This window comes from Solenopsis invicta, chromosome 12, assembly GCF_016802725.1.
Source record: "Solenopsis invicta isolate M01_SB chromosome 12, UNIL_Sinv_3.0, whole genome shotgun sequence".
Lineage (NCBI taxonomy): Eukaryota > Metazoa > Arthropoda > Insecta > Hymenoptera > Formicidae > Solenopsis > Solenopsis invicta.
This window is the reverse complement of record NC_052675.1, coordinates 7,243,263-7,262,621: the sequence shown is the minus strand read 5'-3', so window position 1 is coordinate 7,262,621 and position 19,359 is coordinate 7,243,263. Positions and strand designations below refer to the sequence as shown.

The 19,359-nt window shown below is 33.0% G+C and overlaps 2 protein-coding genes across 5 annotated transcripts in view; one reads left to right on the top strand and one right to left on the bottom strand.

The window, feature by feature from the left end:
* Positions 1-4,149, top strand: part of LOC105201318 (U2 snRNP-associated SURP motif-containing protein) — a 10,875-nt gene extending 6,726 nt beyond the window's left edge. For 3 of the 4 annotated variants that reach the window (XM_039455776.1, XM_039455775.1, XM_039455773.1), the window contains 8 exons: positions 1,272-1,514; positions 1,652-1,838; positions 1,928-2,114; positions 2,236-2,369; positions 2,573-2,661; positions 2,759-2,912; positions 3,005-3,162; positions 3,419-4,149. In XM_039455776.1, coding sequence (XP_039311710.1) covers positions 1,272-1,514; positions 1,652-1,838; positions 1,928-2,114; positions 2,236-2,369; positions 2,573-2,661; positions 2,759-2,912; positions 3,005-3,162; positions 3,419-3,701 — 1,435 coding nt within the window. In that variant the 3' untranslated portion in view covers positions 3,702-4,149. The remainder of the gene's footprint in view (positions 1-1,271; positions 1,515-1,651; positions 1,839-1,927; positions 2,115-2,235; positions 2,370-2,572; positions 2,662-2,758; positions 2,913-3,004; positions 3,163-3,418) is intronic. The other variant, XM_039455774.1, reaches the window with a different exon arrangement.
* A 693-nt stretch (positions 4,150-4,842) lies between these two features.
* Positions 4,843-11,019, bottom strand: LOC105197879 (glutamic acid-rich protein). Its single transcript, XM_026141296.2, has 9 exons — positions 10,781-11,019; positions 8,709-8,906; positions 8,049-8,597; positions 7,673-7,980; positions 7,449-7,536; positions 6,730-6,804; positions 6,143-6,433; positions 5,623-6,036; positions 4,843-5,220 (listed from the first exon to the last, which is right to left on the bottom strand). The coding sequence occupies exons 1-9, from the start codon at positions 10,830-10,832 to the stop codon at positions 5,006-5,008; spliced, it is 2,190 nt and encodes a 729-aa protein (XP_025997081.2). The 5' UTR covers positions 10,833-11,019; the 3' UTR covers positions 4,843-5,005.
* Positions 11,020-19,359: the final 8,340 nt, after the last annotated feature.

The following is a 19,359-nucleotide window of genomic DNA, read 5'->3' as shown; positions in this document are numbered from 1 at the left end:
TTACATTTTGACGTGTTTACAGTATTCAAAGTAAATTTTTAATATGTACCCATAAAAAGATATTTTTATTTATCGAATTACTCTTTCTAACGATTTTTCCCGGTCTTTCCTATACAAAATATTTGATAATTAATGATTAAACTCTTTCATAAAGAGAGAATGGATTAAACTGAGTTGAAAAGTCTTGTATCACTTTGCGATTTTTGTAATAGTTAACGAGTTATTAATTTTTGTGTACACACACACACACACACACACACACACACACACACACGCACGCACGCACACACGCACGCGCGCACGCGCGCGCGCGCACGCACACACACACACACACGCGCGCGCGCGCGCGCATATGACACGCACACGCACACGCACACACGCACATATAGCACTGTTCAAAAGAACTTGGGGGATCACTTTTTTTTAGTAAATTTTTATCTGTCTGTAATCTGTAATTACTTAATGAATAATAAACGTAAAAACGTATTAATGTAAAAATATAAAAAAAGAATTTTACTAAGTAAATTCTCCATTTCAAGGTGTTTTGTTCAATTTTTATTGAGTTTAATTCTTAAAGGTGTCAATTTTGAATAAAGACATATTTGAGATATCCAAAATTATGAAATTTGCAGTCTTGCACCGTTTAATAAAAAATTAGCGAATATAATCATTGATACAATCTCAAAGTATGGACTTTGCTCTTTCAAATAAAAGAAAAAAAAATTTGTTTTACATAGGTTATTTAGCGAGATATAGCAAATGAAATAAAGCATCTGACAGTAGAGAATTTGTCTTGTAGAAAATTTATTTTTACACACGTTAATTGTTCGCTGAGTAATTATAGTTTAAAAATTGGTAAAAATTTACTGAGCAAAATTTATCTTTTAATTTTTTGAGCTGTGTTTGTGTGTGTGTGTGTGTGTGTGTGTGTGTGTGTGTGTGTGTGTGTGTGCGCGTGCGTGCGTGCGTGCGTGCGTGCGTGCGTGCGTGCGTGCGTGCGTGCGTGCGTGCGTATAGTCGTGAGCTAAAAGGTTGCAACACATTTTCTTTGATTGTTATTGAAATGTAGACTTGCTCATTAAACGGCGAACGTCATTGGTTCTTGCCTGTGGATTCAACCAATTAAGCATCAAACCATCTACCATAAAAAAAATGTGTTGCTACCTTTTAGCTCACGACTATGTATATGAACTAAATTCTCTATCAAGTTTCGTCCCACTTTGTGAGAAATGTGTATATGTTAATCTTTTGAAAATTTTTTGTTTTTATAGTCAACGAGATCGTTTAGAAGATTTATTGCGAAACATATCACCTGAAAGAATAAAAGTTGCAGAAGCAATGGTGTTTTGTATAGAACATGCAGAAGCAGCTGAAGAGATTTGTGATTGCATTTCAGAGTCATTGTCAATACTACAAACTCCTGTTAATAAAAAAATTGCAAGATTATATTTGATATCTGACATATTACATAACTGCGGAGTCAAAGTAACCAATGCTACTATTTATAGGAAGGCGTAAGTGATTTTGAGTGCGTGCCTGGACACGCGTATATATATGTTTACATGCATTTTCTTTTTATTTATTTTTTTTATAAAAAAAATTTGCATCAAGAAAGCATACATATAATGTTAATTTTATATTTATTTTACAGATTCGAGACACGTCTTTTGGATATTTTTAGTGAAGTTCACCAAGCATACAAGCAGTTTGACAGTAGATTAAAAGCAGAAGGATTCAAAGTTCGCGTTATGCGAATGTTCAGAGCATGGGAAGATTGGGCGGTGTATCCGAGAGATTTTCTGGTCAAATTACAGAATACTTTCCTAGGACTTGTTTTGGTAAATTCTTAATTTACAGTAATAATATACTTAATATAATAAGTAGATTAGACTTTATGATATAATATAATATTTTAATTTTTTTTTAGATGGATGAACCTGAACCTGAGAATGATGAAGATATCGATGGTGCACCATTATCGGATGTTGATGGTGATGGTACTGAAGATTTAGATGGAGTGCCGCTTGATGGTGCAACCTTGTTGAAAGGTGCCATGAAACATGGTCTCACATCTCAACCAACTTCAAGTTATGATGATATTGATGGAGTGCCTAGTAAATATACGTTCCTAAATCGATATAGTATATATATTAATAAATGACAACTTTACGTATATACACATATATGCATGTATGTGTATATGTACCTGTATGTGTATATATGTATTTATCGTAGTGGATGAAGACATCGATGGCATTCCAATGGATGATGACGATAGTGCAAATGTGCGAAATAAAGATGATGAGAAGAAATCAACAATGCCAGCTGGATTCGTTCCTTCACGATGGGAAACTGTTGATCCTGATCAGGTTTCAAAATGTTTTTGTCTTGAAGGACCGGTTTTGTTAATGCCGTTAACTTTGATTGATCGATTTTAGTTTAACAGCAGATGCGATTGGTCATTCCAATGAAAAAAATCAGCGATTAATTTAACCGGATATTGTAAACCGGTTATAAATGAAATAATTTAATAATTAAATATCTTCTCGTTTATATCATATTTCTTCATTAGGTCGAGGCACAGGCAATGACTACTAGTAAATGGGAAGAATTAGGTCAAAATGAAGATTCCAATTCTCAAGATACTAGTATGGATTCCAGGTAAAACTTTTATGTAACAATTGCGATTGATAATATCTTTTTGTAGCACAAATATCTACGCTGAAATATATTTGTAAAAATTACTTTATAATCGTAGAGATTATAATGAAGAAAGGCGAAGCAGATTACGTGAAATTGAGGTAAAAATTATGCAATATCAAGATGAATTAGAAAGTGGTAGAAGAACATTGAAGTCTGGTATGACGATACAGGCACAAGTGGAACATTATAGAAAGAAACTTATAAGAAAGGTAGAAATGCATAATTCTTTTTATTTATTTTGACATAATAATCACGCATACACATATAACAACATAACACACGTAACATAATAATTTTGTAGAGTGAGAGAGAAATGAAAGATGTAAAAAGCGAAGAACGAGATGATGAGAAACGAAGAGAGAAGAAACGAAGTCGGAGTACAACACCGGAATCGCCTAGTCACAGCTACAGAGATCGAAGGCGATCGTCAAGTCCATCAGCAAAAATTACAAGATATAGGTAAAAATTTCGTTTGAGATTTATATACGTTTCTTCCTCTGTCTATACATCCTTATTGTACAATATTTGCTGCCTAGCGATACTTGAATCAATATTACTAAAAAATATTCTATGACGCAATACTTAATTGATACTCCTTTATAGCCCGCGTGTAACTTAAAAAAAGCATACTGTTGAATTTTGTTATAATATTATTAATATTATTTGTAGAATAATTGCATATTGACATTTATTTAGACTCGTAATATATTTTTAGATCACGCAGTAGATCACCACGTTGCAAACGCAGATCAAGATCTCCATATAAAAAACGTGTACCAGTTACCCCGTCGCCTCCTCGTATTCGACGTACGCCATCGCCTTCCTTTTCTTCAGGTAGAGGATCACGCAGATCGCCCGTCAATGAGCGTTGTGATAGGAAAAGGCGTAGATCACCCTCTTTGTCGCCCCCACCGCCTCCACGTACTTCTTCTAAACATAGAGCTTGTAGTCCTCCTTCCCCTTCTCCACGTAAACATAGACATAAGCATAAATATTAAATCATGATACGCCATTATTGCACGAATTACCTTCTCTGCAGAAAGTTATTTTTTACATATAATTTTTTAGTTGTCACATTATATTTTTCGATGCGTCACATTCGTAGATATGCATTAATATGATACTGAAAATGTTAAGATTATTATTTCTTGATGACCGATTTTTCGTGATAGTAAACATATTTCCAGAAAATAAAGTTAAATTTCTTATATATATATATATATATATATATATATATATATATATATATATATATATATTAGTAAAATTATTTTTACACTGTAAAATATATTTTGTGCTGAATGACAAGACAGTTAAAACACTGCACACGTTACATACAGTTCTAGAGACATGGCGTTATGTATAAAATATTTTATCGATTATTGTAACTCACGCGCATCGCATGTGATAGATGAGGTTTATCATTTTTTTAAAGTACTTTGAAAAGAAAAAAAAATATATAGGGTGATTATTAATGACTGTTCCCACTTTTTACCATAGGAGCACGCATTTGTAATTTCTAATATAATAATATCTTAGAAATACGTATCGGTAAATCATGCTCTTATGGTAAAACATGGAAACAGTCATTAATAATCAGTCTGTATAAAATGTGAAGATAAAAATTGATCTTCTTTAACTTTATGCAAAGAGTATAATTTCTTTATCAAATGCTGAAATATTTCAAAATTGAATGAAATAATTTTATATGTATTAAAATTATTATTGTTTTCTTGTATTGTCAACGTTTCGAATAAATGATTTTATATAAAAAAACGTATCATTTGATACATTGTGTTTTAATTTTTTCGCAAGAGTTAATGTATTAATTACTATGCATCATGTTATTATACATCATCACAATTTGTTTATTATTATGATTTTAAATAAATTTTGTGATACACCTTATAAAGCATGTATATATCCTCTGTTTCTTCAATCAAGTTAACTTGGACATATATAACATCAGTCAGTCTAAAAATTGAATGTCTCTTATAAAAATTTATTTGCGTCACTAGTTTAGTTTTAACGAATTTGAGATATTTCGAGCTATAATATTCTTGCGTACAACAAACAAAAGTAGAAACAACTGGGTTAAAGATGAATTAAGGATAAGAGAAAAAGAGAGAGAAAACAAAGTTTTTTCTGTATATATAATAATATTATATTTTAATATTTAAAAATTACTGATAACATCGCATTATAATACAAACATAACACGATTTGTTGAGAAAACAGTAGTTTCAGCTCGAAAAAAAAACACGTATGTTTAACAAAGTTATTTTGCAAGAATATGTGTATTCTAATTGTGGAACTCTCTGACAGCCTGAGATTTTACAGAATTATTTTCTTCGTATGTGATTATATCATCTAAATTTGATATATTTTTACTAAAATTATAAGCTTTTTCTCCATTTTTAGGTTGTCTATTATCCACTTGCCTAGACTCCCTCCCTATCTGTTGAGTGGATCTTCTCGCTTGAGGTTCCACATGTGAGCCCTTTAACTCTTTAATACCTGTTTGTAAAAAAGTAATTTCGCAAAAATGATGTACATTTAAATTTATATTAAACTATATTTAAATTTATATTTATTATATAAATTTATATATAGTTTATATTTAAAGAGGTTTTAATTCATTTTTTTATATATTTTAAATTATTTTAGGGGCTTTGATTAAGAAGGATTACTCTGTCATTGAAACAAAGATCCTCCATGCTCATTTGAATTATTTCTCATATGTAAAATTTAAATTATTTATAACTGGGAAATGGTAATATTTAATCTAATGACAATGATAATAAAAAATATTTTATAGAATTATAATATATACAAATTTCTATTATATAATTAACAAAAAATCGTACTATTAATTGTAAGAATAAGAAAGAATATCAAAATTAATAATTTATTATTTACGTTTCCATTTTGGCATTTTACTATGTTTCTCTTTCTCCTCTTCCTCCTCTAATTCTTCTTCTTCTTCCTCCTCTTCCTCCTCTTCCTCTTCCTCCTCTTCCTCCTCTTCCTCTTCCTCTTCTTCTTCAACTTCACTATCTTGTGGGGTAGGTAACTTTCCATATTTTACTTCAAGTTTAGCTATTAATTCTGAATCGTCAATATTTTCGATTTCCTCATCTTCTATTTCTTCATCTTCTTGTTCATCTTTATCTTTTATTTGTCCACCATATTCATTTACTCTGGAAACACGTTTGCCTTCTGATGTTTCCAATTCATAATCTTCCTCCTCGTCTTCTTCTTCTTCTTCTTCTTCTTCTTCTTCTTCTTCTTCTTCAGATGACATATTAGATTGGCCATGGCTAATATTGATTTCTACAATTAAAAATATAAATAAAATATAAATCTGATGTGTATCATTTATCAACAAACTATACAAAAAACATAAGAAAAAAACAATATGATATTATTAACACTGTACCTTCTTCAGTTGTGCTTTGAGTTGATAATTTTTCTTTTACTTGTATCGTTTTATCTTGTGGAACTAGTTTCGTTAAGTCAGTTAATGAAATATTTTCTTCTTGCAACTTATTATATTTGGATCTTAAGTCTTCATAATTTTTTACTTGTACTTGTAGAGGTGCTTTATGTTCAATTTTCTCAAATGACTTAATTACTTGTTTAAGGTGAGGAGGTGAAATTATTGTATCACGTCTTGATAAATCAGGTATGTTGGTTATATCATGTGAAGAACGAAAAGTACCAATATCAACTAAAACATTAAATCATTCAATATTGAATGTTACAAACACATACAAGTCTAATCATCTTATTGATTCTAAGTTTTTCAAACATATAAAACATGTTTTAATTTAATTATAATTTGCATAAAATGTTACTTACCTGCAAAAAAATTTAATTTAATCTTTTCAATTATAATAATGCTGTAATTATTTTAACTTGATTTGTATTTGATACGTATAATTTTTCCTTTGTTTTAACGTATACTTTGTAGCTATAATTATAAGAAATGTGCTGATATAAAATAATGTGTAATGAAAAATTTACCGTTATTCCATCGTCTAACGAGAACAAAATGCGCAGCAACAACAAGTGCAACACCGACTCCGAACTTCACAGCCACTGCAACCACCATATGTTATTTCTGATTGCTATTCTTGTTACAAGAAAATATTGTGATTAATATAAGACAAATATAATATTTTATTCACATATATTACAAAACTGATTATATTATCTCTATTCTTGTGTTACACATTTATTTAAAATGAAATGAGATAAGAGCATGGAGGATCACATAAATCTATATTTAATTATGTACCCAGCAAACGGAAATGGATTTAAAAAACTAAGAATTTTGATTCGGCAATGATCACACAAATCTATTTTTATCCAATGAAAGTTTAAGAATTCCTTGAATTTTAATCCATGAAGTAAAATTGAAATTACGGAATTTCTATTTTTTTAATCCAAAAAAGTTATACGGGTTCATATTAGTTATATGATCCATTTAAATCCATGAAACGGGATTGAAACAAAGTGATTTTTATATTTTTTAATCTAAAAGAAGTTTACGCGGATTTTCCAATCCATTTTAATCCATAACATGGGAAATGACTTAATTGCTGTCTTTTAATTTAAAATATATTTAAATGAATTAAAATAAATTACAAATTTTCAATTTACAATTTACCATTTCTGTTTACTGGGTAATTATCTAAAAGTATTGTTAATGTATATTTTGTTATAGATTTTAATTAACTTACCACTAGTAGGTTCTTCTTCAATTTCTTCTTCCTCGGGTTCACTATTTATATCATTTAAACTTTCTTCTTCAGTTTCTTCACTATCTATCTGATAAAAAGGCATTAATAACAAAAAATATCATTAATATATATAAATAAAATAATAATGTTAATCTTAGAAAGATAATCTCAGAGAAATAGTTACAAATGAAATATATAAAAATAATAGAATTAACGATGTATACCTCTTCTAGAGGTTCAGCACTATTATCGTCGATTTCATTAACGCCAGGTATACCTGGGAATTCTTTAAATACATCATTATTCTTTTCTTGTACAGAATTGTCAGTTGTTTCTACGCTAAATTCATCAAGTTCCCTATCCAGGTGATTTATCATATTATTTTCCCCATCAGCATCTTCGTCTTCATTTGTTTCGTCAACTTCTTCTAATACATGAAATTCTTGTTGCGAGTCATCATCATTATTTCCTTCTTCATCAACTTGTTCAGTAACATCTCTGTCTTCCTTTTGTTCCCTTCTGCTTCGATTCTCTGAAGATTATATCATCTTAATAAAAAAAGTACATGCTCGAAATGTTTTTATATCGCAATTTACATACCATCTATTGTCTCTGTATTGTCCTTTACTGCTTTTTCTTTTTCTTCTTGTTCTTCTTCTTTTTGCTGTTCTTCTGTTTCTTCTGCCTCCTCTTTTTCTTCCTCCTCCTTTTCCTCCTCCTCCTCTTCCTCCTCCTCCTCTTCCTCCTCCTCCTCTTCCTCCTCCTCCTCCTCCTCCTCCTCCTCTTCCTCCTCCTCCTCTTCCTCCTCCTCCTCTTCCTCCTCCTCCTCCTCCTCTTCTTCTTCCTCCTCCTCACCGTCAATCTCCTCTTCTGTTTTTCCTTCTTGTCCAATTTCTTTCATATCTTTTTCTATATTTTCATCATCTTTTTCAACTTTTGTCGATTTTTTTTTGTTATGATCTATTTCTTTTTCCTCCTCTTTCTCCTCCTCCTCTTCTTCCTCTTCCTTCTGCTCTTCTTCTTCTGTTTCTTCGCTCAGTTGCATTTTTTCTTCCGGTTCGTACGATACATCGCCATGATTGGATGGTGAATCGTCTATCCAGCCTTCAAATATACTTGCCCAACGTAATGATGCTAGCGGTGTATCGACTTAAAAAATGTAAAATGTATTATAAAACACGCTTTTAGCACAAGTCTCTTTTTAGTTAAATTTAGTTGAATTATTTGCATTGTGTCGAAAAAATTTATTCTTTTATTTACCATCTGTAGTTCCTCTATGTTCAAAGATTATTATACCGATTAATCCTGCAAGAAGAGCCAATAAAACAAAAAATATGATTCGTGCACACCAATGTCCACCTATGCTGCTCTCTTTATAAATGTGAATGGTGACATTTTCGGCAGAAGTATCAGTCGGGCTGATCAAAATAGGTGGTGGGGTACCAGTATCTTCATCATCTAAATGTAATAAATTATAGAATATTTAAATTATTAAAAACATTTTTCTACCTAATGGATAAAAAAATCAAGGTTACGAGGAGGTAAAAATATTTTTGATTGTTATTTGTTAATTAAGCAGGAAGAGAAAAAAATAAAAAGGGCGAAAGAAAAGAAGGAAAAAAAGGGTAGAGGGAGAGAGAAAGGGAGGAGAAGAAACAGACACATTTTATATTATTAAAGTCGCATTGAATAATATATATATTTTCCGTTAAAAAAAATGGACAAATAAATAATGAAAGATGTATAAACATACAAATTTAAATAATGTGTAAACATACAAATTTATGTGTATTATATATATATATATATATATATATATTATATACTTAATAACTTATCGACTCAGTATTTAAAATTGATATATGAGTAAAAGTAAAAAATATAATATTAAAATTACAAAATGCAGTAAATGTAGTATTATTATAATTATTTCAATTAATATAATTAACTTTAGTAATAAAAGCTGCATAAAACAGGTATTGTGAAATGTACAAGAGAGGCGTAATAATGTGTAAAAAGTGGAGCAAATTTTAAATAGATGAAATAGATGAACAAGAAATGCTTTTAGACTGGATAATACAGTTTAATCTATTCTTGAAACTAAAAGATAGGTTGGCTCGAAAGTTAGTAAAATCCATATTTTCTAATTCGAATGACTGCCAAATTTTCTTCGGTCGATTCTAACTTTATATGTATATAACAAAAACTATATACCAGTAAACAGTTTAATTCGAGCAACACAAAGTTTAAATTCAGGTCATAAAACGTCTAAAAGATGTAGTCTTTAACACATATTTCCAAAAATAATTTTAAAGACGTTTTATTATTTGATTTTAGATTTTGTGTTGTCTAAGTAATCTCATGTCAACTAATAACACAATTAGTGCTCGTTAATCGTCACTCGGATACTCTCAGATCTAAAAAAAGAATTGACTGTTATTTGAATTAAAACGGCATAAAACACTTGTGAATACCTTGTAGTACCCTGGATTAAAAAAATTTTCTTAAAAATACATTTTTTCATGATTTTCTCAAGAAAGTATGAAAATTATGATAAGAACGGTAAGTCATTTCTTTGGAGAGAGTTAATAGTAATCATATATGTTACTGCAATTAAGATATATGTGATATCAGCAGTGTGTCGATGATCGCAGCATATGTTTCTAAATAAAAGATGAAAATTATTTATAATATAATAATATAAGAAAGAGGGAAAAAGAGGGGGGGGGAGTGAAAGTGAGTAGCGAGCGTGATTGTTGCTGTAAATAAGTTGACAATCGCGACAGGTCGTATTCAAGAGATAAATGTAAAAATCGGAAGAAGATATATGCATGTGTCGCATGCACGTGCGCGCGCGCGCATGGTCGACGAGGCGAGTGACTGCCAGAGTAGCTGACAAACCACGGCGCACAGATATTTTTGGAACTTGACAGAGGATCGTAAGAATAAACTGCATTATACGTCCGTAATATCGAGGCGAAGCGAGGTCGTCTCGTTGCGACGCACCGCGCCATTTCGTTCCAACGTCCGTAAATACGAGTTTGCGGCCGTAAAATCATGTAACAATGCGCAAAGCGCAAGTTCATTAGTATTTAAAAAATGGGAACGTAAAAAAAGAAGCGTAAGCGCGTGGCGAGGTATATTGCGCGATGGATGTTTTCAGACGAAACGAATGTTTTCAAGGAAACGAGGAAAGAGTTATATCGATCAATGGCGATGCTAGAGGATAAATGGAAACAATGCTAAAAATATCGCGTAAGTCGTAGGAGTCGTGTTACAAAAGTGAGGTATCAATCGTAATTGGGTTGAGTTGCTCTCGCACTCATTTGTACCTTTTTTACGTCGTTTTTCCTTTCGTTTCCTTGGTTGCACATCGCCGGACATTCTGCGACGAACAAGTTCTTTCTCGAGTATCACTGATTGTCGTAAAGAATTTAAATTTTCAAATGTCGAACATCCACCGCACAACTCTATAAAAATTTGATTCGCGAATAGTAATATCGACGTTGCCAAGCGCAAATAGTCTCTAGAGTAACTAGTGTGCTGCGTGTGCCACCTATCGTCATTTGTCAAGTTTGCTCATATTGCTTACACTTTATGCACTCGAAAAATTTTCTCTTTCTTTCTTTCTTTTGCTCGTTTGCTCACTCAACCACAGTATATACAGTAGCGACAGTAGCTGTCGGCTTCTTTGTCAATGGTCCTCGATCACGTGACTGTCAGCCATTTTGAGGATTGTATAGGAGGCTGAATTTAAACGACAACAAGAGACGTTACAATATTTTGCAAACTACTTTTACAATTCAGATAAATCCTATATATGATTTTCAATATACAACTATATATACTAAAATAGATTTATTTTTTTAATGTCAATGTATTTCTGGAATAAATTAATAACATTATAACATAATATGTGAAGTGTGATAATTGTAAGTTAACAATTTAATGGCAATCTCAGGCAATACAAGTTTAAAATCGAAATATAAGGCATCTTTAAAACATCATAACTTAAGTAGTCTGTAAGATGTTTTATATCCCAATTTTAGATGTGTATACAAATTTATGCTATCTGGTATTAGAATAAGAATAGGGAAAATAATAAAATAACGATAAAAATTTATTTAATTATCATTAATATCCTAAAGTCTAAATAATTCCCACTTACGAAGTAATAAAAAATTCAATATTATATTTTTCACATTTTTTTGTATGAAATTATTTACAAATTGCTCTTGCAGTATGTAGTAGCATTTTCATCGCAATAGATGATACGTGTCTTGAAAGATTCTACGTATCTTGAAAGATTCCAAGATATTTGCTGTTATTCTAAAAAAATATTAAATAAATTAATCACAATTAATAATTGTTGATAATAAACATTTAGTTCATATTGCACGGAAGTGTAGGATGTTGCAAATGGGGTTAGCAGTTGACATATATCAGTTAAAACCCAGAAATAAATAAATAAATTAATAGAAATTTGAAAGCAGAATAAATGAAAAAATAAGAAGTAAAGTACAATAGAAATTGTAGTAAGATTATGAATATATAAAAATGCAATAGGTATTATAGGATGTTGCAACAATTGAAACGGACAAAATATTAATATTATATGTAAAGAAGTTTATTCAAAATAGTGATATAAAATTAATAAAAATATTAAAACAATGTTACAGATAATTTTAAAAAACATAATCACAAAATTAGATATTTTTATTTATTACAATAAAAATATTAAAACCAAACGAGTAAAATAAAACGGCGAATAAATAAAATAGAAAATGAAAACGTCTTTAATTGTGGTTTAAAATTATAATTTTTTTGTGACCTGGTTGAGATTTAAAATTTCTGTTAATAAATTATAAATCGAAAGAAACTTATTTTATTTTCTGTCCGCCCAGAAATATTTTTGCATGTAGCAAAAACACAAGAATAGCCTCCTCTTGCATTCATTTTAAATAATAATAATAAAATTATAATTGTAATATAAAATTTTCCTCAGATTTACTAATTTTTACACTTATTTTATTTGCCGGTATATCGTCGCAGTTTAGTGCAGCTTGACTACATATGTGATATCATGTGATATTGTTATGACAGTCCGCCATATTCTTGTTTGTATAGCCAACGCATGCGCAGAAGAAATTTGATCCATACTTTTCTCGCACTGTCACTACTGTATATACGAGGTGTGTTCAAAAAGTATCGCGAATTTTGAATTTTCGCGGGTTACGTATATTCGAATTTCGATCTTTTTGTGGCGTTATGTTGGTACTCATGTCTCTCACTTATGCCGACAAGCTCGGCCATTTTGAATGTTCACTTAATTGTTGACAGCTGCTTTGCTTGCACGTGTTTTGGATCGTCTTCGATTTTTACCTATTCAAAAAAATGGATCAAAGAACCTGTATCAAATTTTGTGTGAAAAACGAAATTAAGTGCGCGGATGCATTCCGAATGTTGACTGTGGCATACGGAGAAGCTACCTTGGACCGAAGCAACGTTTATCGGTGGTACAAAATGTTCTCAGAAGGCCGAGAAGATGTGAACGACGAAGAGCGTGCCGGACGCCCGAGCACTTCAACAACAGACGAAAAAATTAATGAAGTGGAGAAAATGGTATTGGCCAATCGTCGAATCACCGTTAGAGAAGTTGCTGAGGACCTAAACATATCGATTGGCTCGTGCCATTCGATTTTTATCAATGATTTGGGCATGAGACGGGTCGCCGCGAAATTCGTACCAAAATTGCTCAATTGCGACCAAAAACAGCATCGCATGAACATTGCTAATGAGATGTTGGACTCTGTCCGCGACGACCCAAATTTGCTCCAGAGGGTCATAACTGGTGACGAATCGTGGGTTTATGGTTATGACGTGGAAACCAAAGCTCAATCATCTCAATGGAAGCTGCCGCACGAACCAAGACCGAAAAAAGCGCGCCAAGTTCGGTCGAATGTGAAAGTTTTGCTGACAGTTTTCTTCGATTGCAGGGGCGTGGTGCATCATGAGTTCTTGCCACAGGGTAGAACGGTCAATAAGGAATATTACCTGCAAGTTATGCGCAATTTGCGCGAAGCAATCCGCCAGAAACGCCCGGATTTGTGGAAGAACAAAAATTGGCTTTTGCACCACGATAACGCCCCTGCTCACACATCGTTGCTTGTGCGCGACTTTTTGGCCAAAAACAACACACTAATGATGCCGCAGCCACCGTATTCCCCAGATCTGGCCCCCTGTGACTTTTTCTTGTTCCCTAAACTGAAGAGGCCCATGAAAGGACGACGTTACGCTACGCTTGACGAGATAAAGACGACATCGAAGGAGGAGCTGAACAAGATAAAAAAAAATGATTTTTTGAAGTGCTTCGAAGATTGGAAAAACCGTTGGCACAAGTGTATAATATCTCATGGGGATTACTTTGAAGGGGACAAAATAGATATTCATGAATAAATAAATAATTTTTGAAAAAACACAAAATTCGCGATACTTTTTGAACACACCTCGTACTGTGACTCAACGTTCAAATAATAGATTTGTTCGTTTTGTCTGTCCAACAGACAATACACCATATATCGACTGTAAGTCGACTCCAAGTCAGGCTTTTAAAGTTGACTGCAAATCGACTTTGCATAGACGTCTGCAGATATCCTTTAAATGTTGATTCTAAGACGTCTAGAAAAAGACATGCGGTCCCGTGCTGTGTGCATCATAGTATTGTTAAGAAACATAAATATTTATATCAATAGATGAAATAGGTTCATATATAAAAAAACCTCGATCTACAGCCCAATGAACAACGAATATTTTTTAATTGTTTTTTTAATAAAAATTTTTTTATATTTAATTTAATTATTGTATTATATTGATATATATTTTCTAATTACATCTTATTTAAACAAATAACAAAAAAGTTATTCCAGATGCTATTCTGCATTTGCAAAATTAGTAGAAAAAACTATAATTTTATATTTGTTTATTTAAATATTGTGCTTTAATTATACATATTTCATTTTTTCGATAAAGTATATTGACCTGATCTACCAGTTATATACACATATCAGCATAAAGTGTTCACAGGTCACCATGAGGAATCAGTTCGCAGCGATCAGAGGTCAAGCAACGTTCACCGAAGTTGCGACTTGAATGGGTGACCGCTTGGAAATTTCCGAAAAAATATTCCCGAAATTTTTTTTTGCAAAAAATGTTTTTTAAAATGTTACACAAATATTGTTTTGTTTATTGGAATTATGTGATGTAATAATATTAGGAGTATAAATAAGTTTCCGCCGTTTTTTTATCAAAAATTGGGCATTTATTGTGAAAGAACGGTACCTAATGTTTTATTCGAAGTATTGTCCATTGCTAGCCACTACTTTTTCCCATCTTTTTGGCAGCATACGGATACCGCGTCGGAAGAATGCTTCATCTTTTGAAGCTATCCACAAATCGACCCAATTTTTTGTATCTTCATATAATGTGTTGCTCAGACAGGCCATGCGCCATCGATTGAAACAGGTAGCAATCAGAAGGAGCAATGTCTGATGAATACGGCGGGTGGGGTAAAACATCCCAATTGAGTGTTTCCAGGTAGGTTTTGACCGGCGCCGCAACATGTGGACGAGCATTATCATGCAGAAGAATAACTTTGTCGTGTCTGGAGTAGTAGTGGGCACGTTTTTCCTTGAGTACTCGGCTCAATCTCATCAATTGTGTTTGGTAGAGAGCCCCAGTAATGATTTCATTCGGTTTGAGCAACTCATAATACACGACACCAAGCTGATTCCACCAAATACACAACATGAGCTTCTTTCCATGAATGTTTGGCTTGGCTGTCGATGTTGAAGCATGGCCAGATGATTCCCATGATTTCTTCTTCTTTGGGTTATTGTAGTGAATCCATTTTTCATCACCAGTGACTATACTGTTACGAGCCGAGCCGTTCCTGCGAGGCGAGTTCGAGCTGCGGTGTGAATAAGGTGAGGAAGGTTAGGAACGTGAAGCGTTCTCCTTGACAACGGCCTTGTTTATTAAAAAAATGAGCTGTCTGTGATTTTGTAGTTTGGTGTGTGATGATATGGTCGTGTTTGGTGGTTAACAATTAAAGTGATTTTGTGTTTGATAAAGAAGTCTAGTTCTTTTCCGGAGTGAGAGCGCGAGTAAACAAGTACCCCTTTTTGCTCGTAACATTTTGGGGGCTCGTCCGGGATCGAACGGACGGACAGAGAGAAACGACATACAATGCCTCTTACAAATACCCCACGCCGAGGGATCTGCACACGTTCCTCGGGAGACGCCGGGCATGCAATGTTAACAACGGGAATTGAGCGGACTCCTGAAAGTGTTGAAGGTGAAACGTCGAACGCGGAGACGCTTCTTCGGACGACGATGGAGGAGCTTAAACAGATGCGCGAAGAGCGCGCGCTACAGATACGGCAGCAGGAGGATCTTGTGACGCTTCTGCGACAACGAGAAATGGAACTCCGGCATCTTCAAGAAAACCAGCTAAGTCTTTCTTGTAATAGTGCCGCTAATAAAACCAGAGATGCACGCGATCAGAACATTTTGCCTCTTGAGAGAGAAACTGTTATCACGGGAGAGGAGGAAACCTCTCGAATTTTGTTAAACAATGAGTCGGGTCTTAAATTAAAACCAGATCCTTTTGACGGAAGTACTCCGTTACGTGAATTCTTTTCGCAGTTTAACTTAATTGCTCGGGCGAGTCGTTGGAATGAGGAGACGAAAACTGCCGTGCTCGTTTCGTGCTTAAGAGGAAAAGCTCGCGCGGTATTAGAAAATGTTCAAGATTTGGATAATTTTAAATTCGCGGAATTAAAATCAAAATTAGAATTGCGATTCGGGGAAATTCATTCTCTACAAAGTTATTACTGTCAATTTACGAATAGGAAACAAAAGTTTGGGGAAAATTTTGCTGCTTTTGGGGCAGAAATTGAGAGATTGTCTCAATTTGCGTATCCCGAATGTCCACATTCCGTTCGGGACAAAATTGCTTGTGCACAATTTGTTTCTGCGATATCGGACGGTTTCATAAGGAGAACTCTTCAGTTAGAGGGAATATCATCCTTAAAAGTAGCGATCGAGAGAGCCAAGACAGTAAAATCTATCCAGGAAAGTTACTTTGAACAGAAAAAGAGAAGTAATTTTAACTTTTATAAAAGAAAAGAGAATTATTTCAGTTTAAGGAAAGGAGAGAGTGATGTTGAAAAAGAAGAGAAACAGGGTAAAAATGGAAATAAAAGTAAATTCATAAAACAAAATGGAAATGGAAAAAGATACGAAAATAAAAATTGAATGGAATGTTGGCTTTGCGGGAAAGAGGGACATTTACGTTTTGAATGTCCCGGGAAATTGGGAAACGGGGTATAGTCGAACTTGACGGGGTGAGTTTGACTAAGGGAAGAAGAGCCCCGAAGGTTATGGGAAAGAGAATTAAACATTCCTATAGATTAAACAGAATTAAATGTAATTTAAATGAGTTTTGCTATTCTGGAGAAGTAAATAATAAATATTGTGTCTTTAAAATAGATACGGGCTCTGATGTATCAATTTTAAATAGTAGTTTTGTCGATTTTAATAAACAGAAAGTCGAGATTTTTGATTGTGGTTTGAAATATCCTACGGGGGAGAAAATTTTAATTAAATACAGGACAGTTGTGAAAGTTCAACTTGGAGATTATTCTATAGAGATTCCAATGTTAATTTCTGACATTAGTGATGATTGTATTTTAGGAGTAGATTTTCTTAAAATCGTGAATTTAAAAAATGTATTTGATTCCGCTTTTGGAACTCAATTTTTATCTAGTGAAAAAAATATTTTAAGATGTTCTCGTATGGAAAGTTTTTCCAGGGAAGTTCCTGATATTTTGAAAGAGCTTTTTATTAAGGATTCAGAAAATTTGGAGGAAAGTCAGAAAGAAATTTTTGCGAAATTTTTGATTGAGTTTCAGGATGTATTTTCTGATGAAATTGTTGCAGGGAATTGTGATATTGTTGAACATGTCATTAATGTAAAAGATTCTTCCCCAATAAAACAGACACCTCGACGGATTCCAATTTATTTGCGAGAAGAGGTAAAAAAAATTTTTCAGGATATGAAGGAACATGGAGTTATTAGAGAATCTCGAAGTCCCTGGGTTTCTCCGGCGGTCTTGGTAAAAAAGAAAGATGGAACTATCAGATTTTGTGTGGATTATAGGAAATTAAATGATGTTACTAAAAAAGATTCTTTTCCGTTACCGAGGATTGATGACATCTTCGATCAATTAACAGGTAACGATTGGTTTTCCTCTTTAGACTTAAAAAGCGGCTATTGGCAAATAAAAATTTCTTCAAAAGATAAAGAAAAGACTGCCTTTTCTATCGGTAATGGTCTTTGGGAATTTAATGTGATGCCTTTTGGATTGTGTAACGCCCCTGCGACTTTTGAAAGATTAATGGAGAAGATTTTGCAAAATTTATTATCAAAGATTTGTTTAGTTTACCTCGATGATGTTATTGTATTCGGCAAAAATTTTGAAGAAATGTTGGAAAACATGAGAAAGGTGTTTCTTCGAATTCGCTCCGCGAACTTAAAGATTAATCCTAAAAAATGTGTTCTTTTTGGAAGAAAAATTAAATACTTAGGTCACATTGTATCAGTTGAGGGCGTTACAACGGATCCAGAAAAAATTGCAACTGTAAAAGATTGGCCAATTCCGCATAATAAAAAGCATATTCGTAGTTTTTTAGGATTTTGCTCATATTATCGTAGATTTGTTAAAGAATTTTCGTCTATAGCTAAACCGTTATATGCTTTAACTGAAAATCAAGTAAAATTCTTTTGGGATGAGGAATGTCAGAGAGCTTTTGATAAGCTGAAACTTGCATTAACATCGTCTGCCATTCTTTCTTTTCCAAAGGGAGACGGGGAATTTGTTTTAGATACTGACGCTTCAAATGTAGGAATTGGCGCAGTCTTGTCACAAAAGCAAGGTGAAGAAGAAAAAGTCATTGCTTATTTTAGTCGAGTATTTTCCAAAGCTGAAAGGAGTTATTGTACAACGCGTCGAGAATTGTTAGCTATTGTTGATTCTATAAAAACTTTTCGTCATTATCTTTACGGACGGAAATTTACGGTCCGAACGGACCATATTTCTCTAAAATAGTTAATGTCCTTTAAAGATTTAGAAGGACAGCTAGCCCGTTGGATGGAAAGGCTTCAGCAATATGAATTTGAAGTGATCCATCGGAAAGGTCAATATCATAAAAACGCTGACGGTCTTTCTCGACGACTGTGTGAAGATTACGGGTGTCAATATTGTGCTAAGGTGGAAATGAGAAATAGCTTATTAGAGGAAGGGATTGTAAGACGTCTTATTTTAGAAGGAGAAAACTTAGAAGAGTGGCAAAAAGATCAAAAAGAAGATCCTAGCATTTCTTTCATGTATCAAAACAAAGTCTCAGAACGACCCTCGTGGACAGAGGTTGCTTCTAAAGATGTTTCTTGTAAAATCTATTGGTCATATTGGGATGCACTTGTTTTGAGAAATGGTATTCTTTATAAGAAATGGGAGTCTCCAAATTTGAAATCAAAAGTTTTGCAACTAGTTGTTCCGCGTACGCATATTAGACGAATTTTAGAAGAAGCGCACGATTCTTCTACTGGAGGTCACTTCTGGGTTAATAAAACTCTGGAGAAAATTCGTAAAAGATTTTTCTGGGCTACGTGTAAACAAGATGTTGAAGAATGGTGTAGAACTTGTAGAATTTGTGTTTCTAAAAAGGGTCCTTCCGGAAAAGAAAAATCTCCCTTACAAATTTATAATGTAGGAGCTTCATTCGAGAGAATACAAATGGATATACTTGGGCCTCTTCCTCCAACTTCTTCTGGAAATAAGTATTTACTCGT

Coding starts and splice junctions, on each gene's coding strand:
- LOC105197879 (XM_026141296.2), bottom strand. CDS start 10,832: ATGTCCGGCGATGTGCAACCAAGGAAACGAAAGGAAAAACGACGTAAA. Junction 6,805..7,448: donor TGAAGAAGAACCTACTAGTG/GTAAGTTAATTA, acceptor TGGTGGTTGCAG/TGGCTGTGAAGTTCGGAGTC. Junction 5,221..5,622: donor TAAAATGCCAAAATGGAAAC/GTAAATAATAAA, acceptor TTTTACAAACAG/GTATTAAAGAGTTAAAGGGC.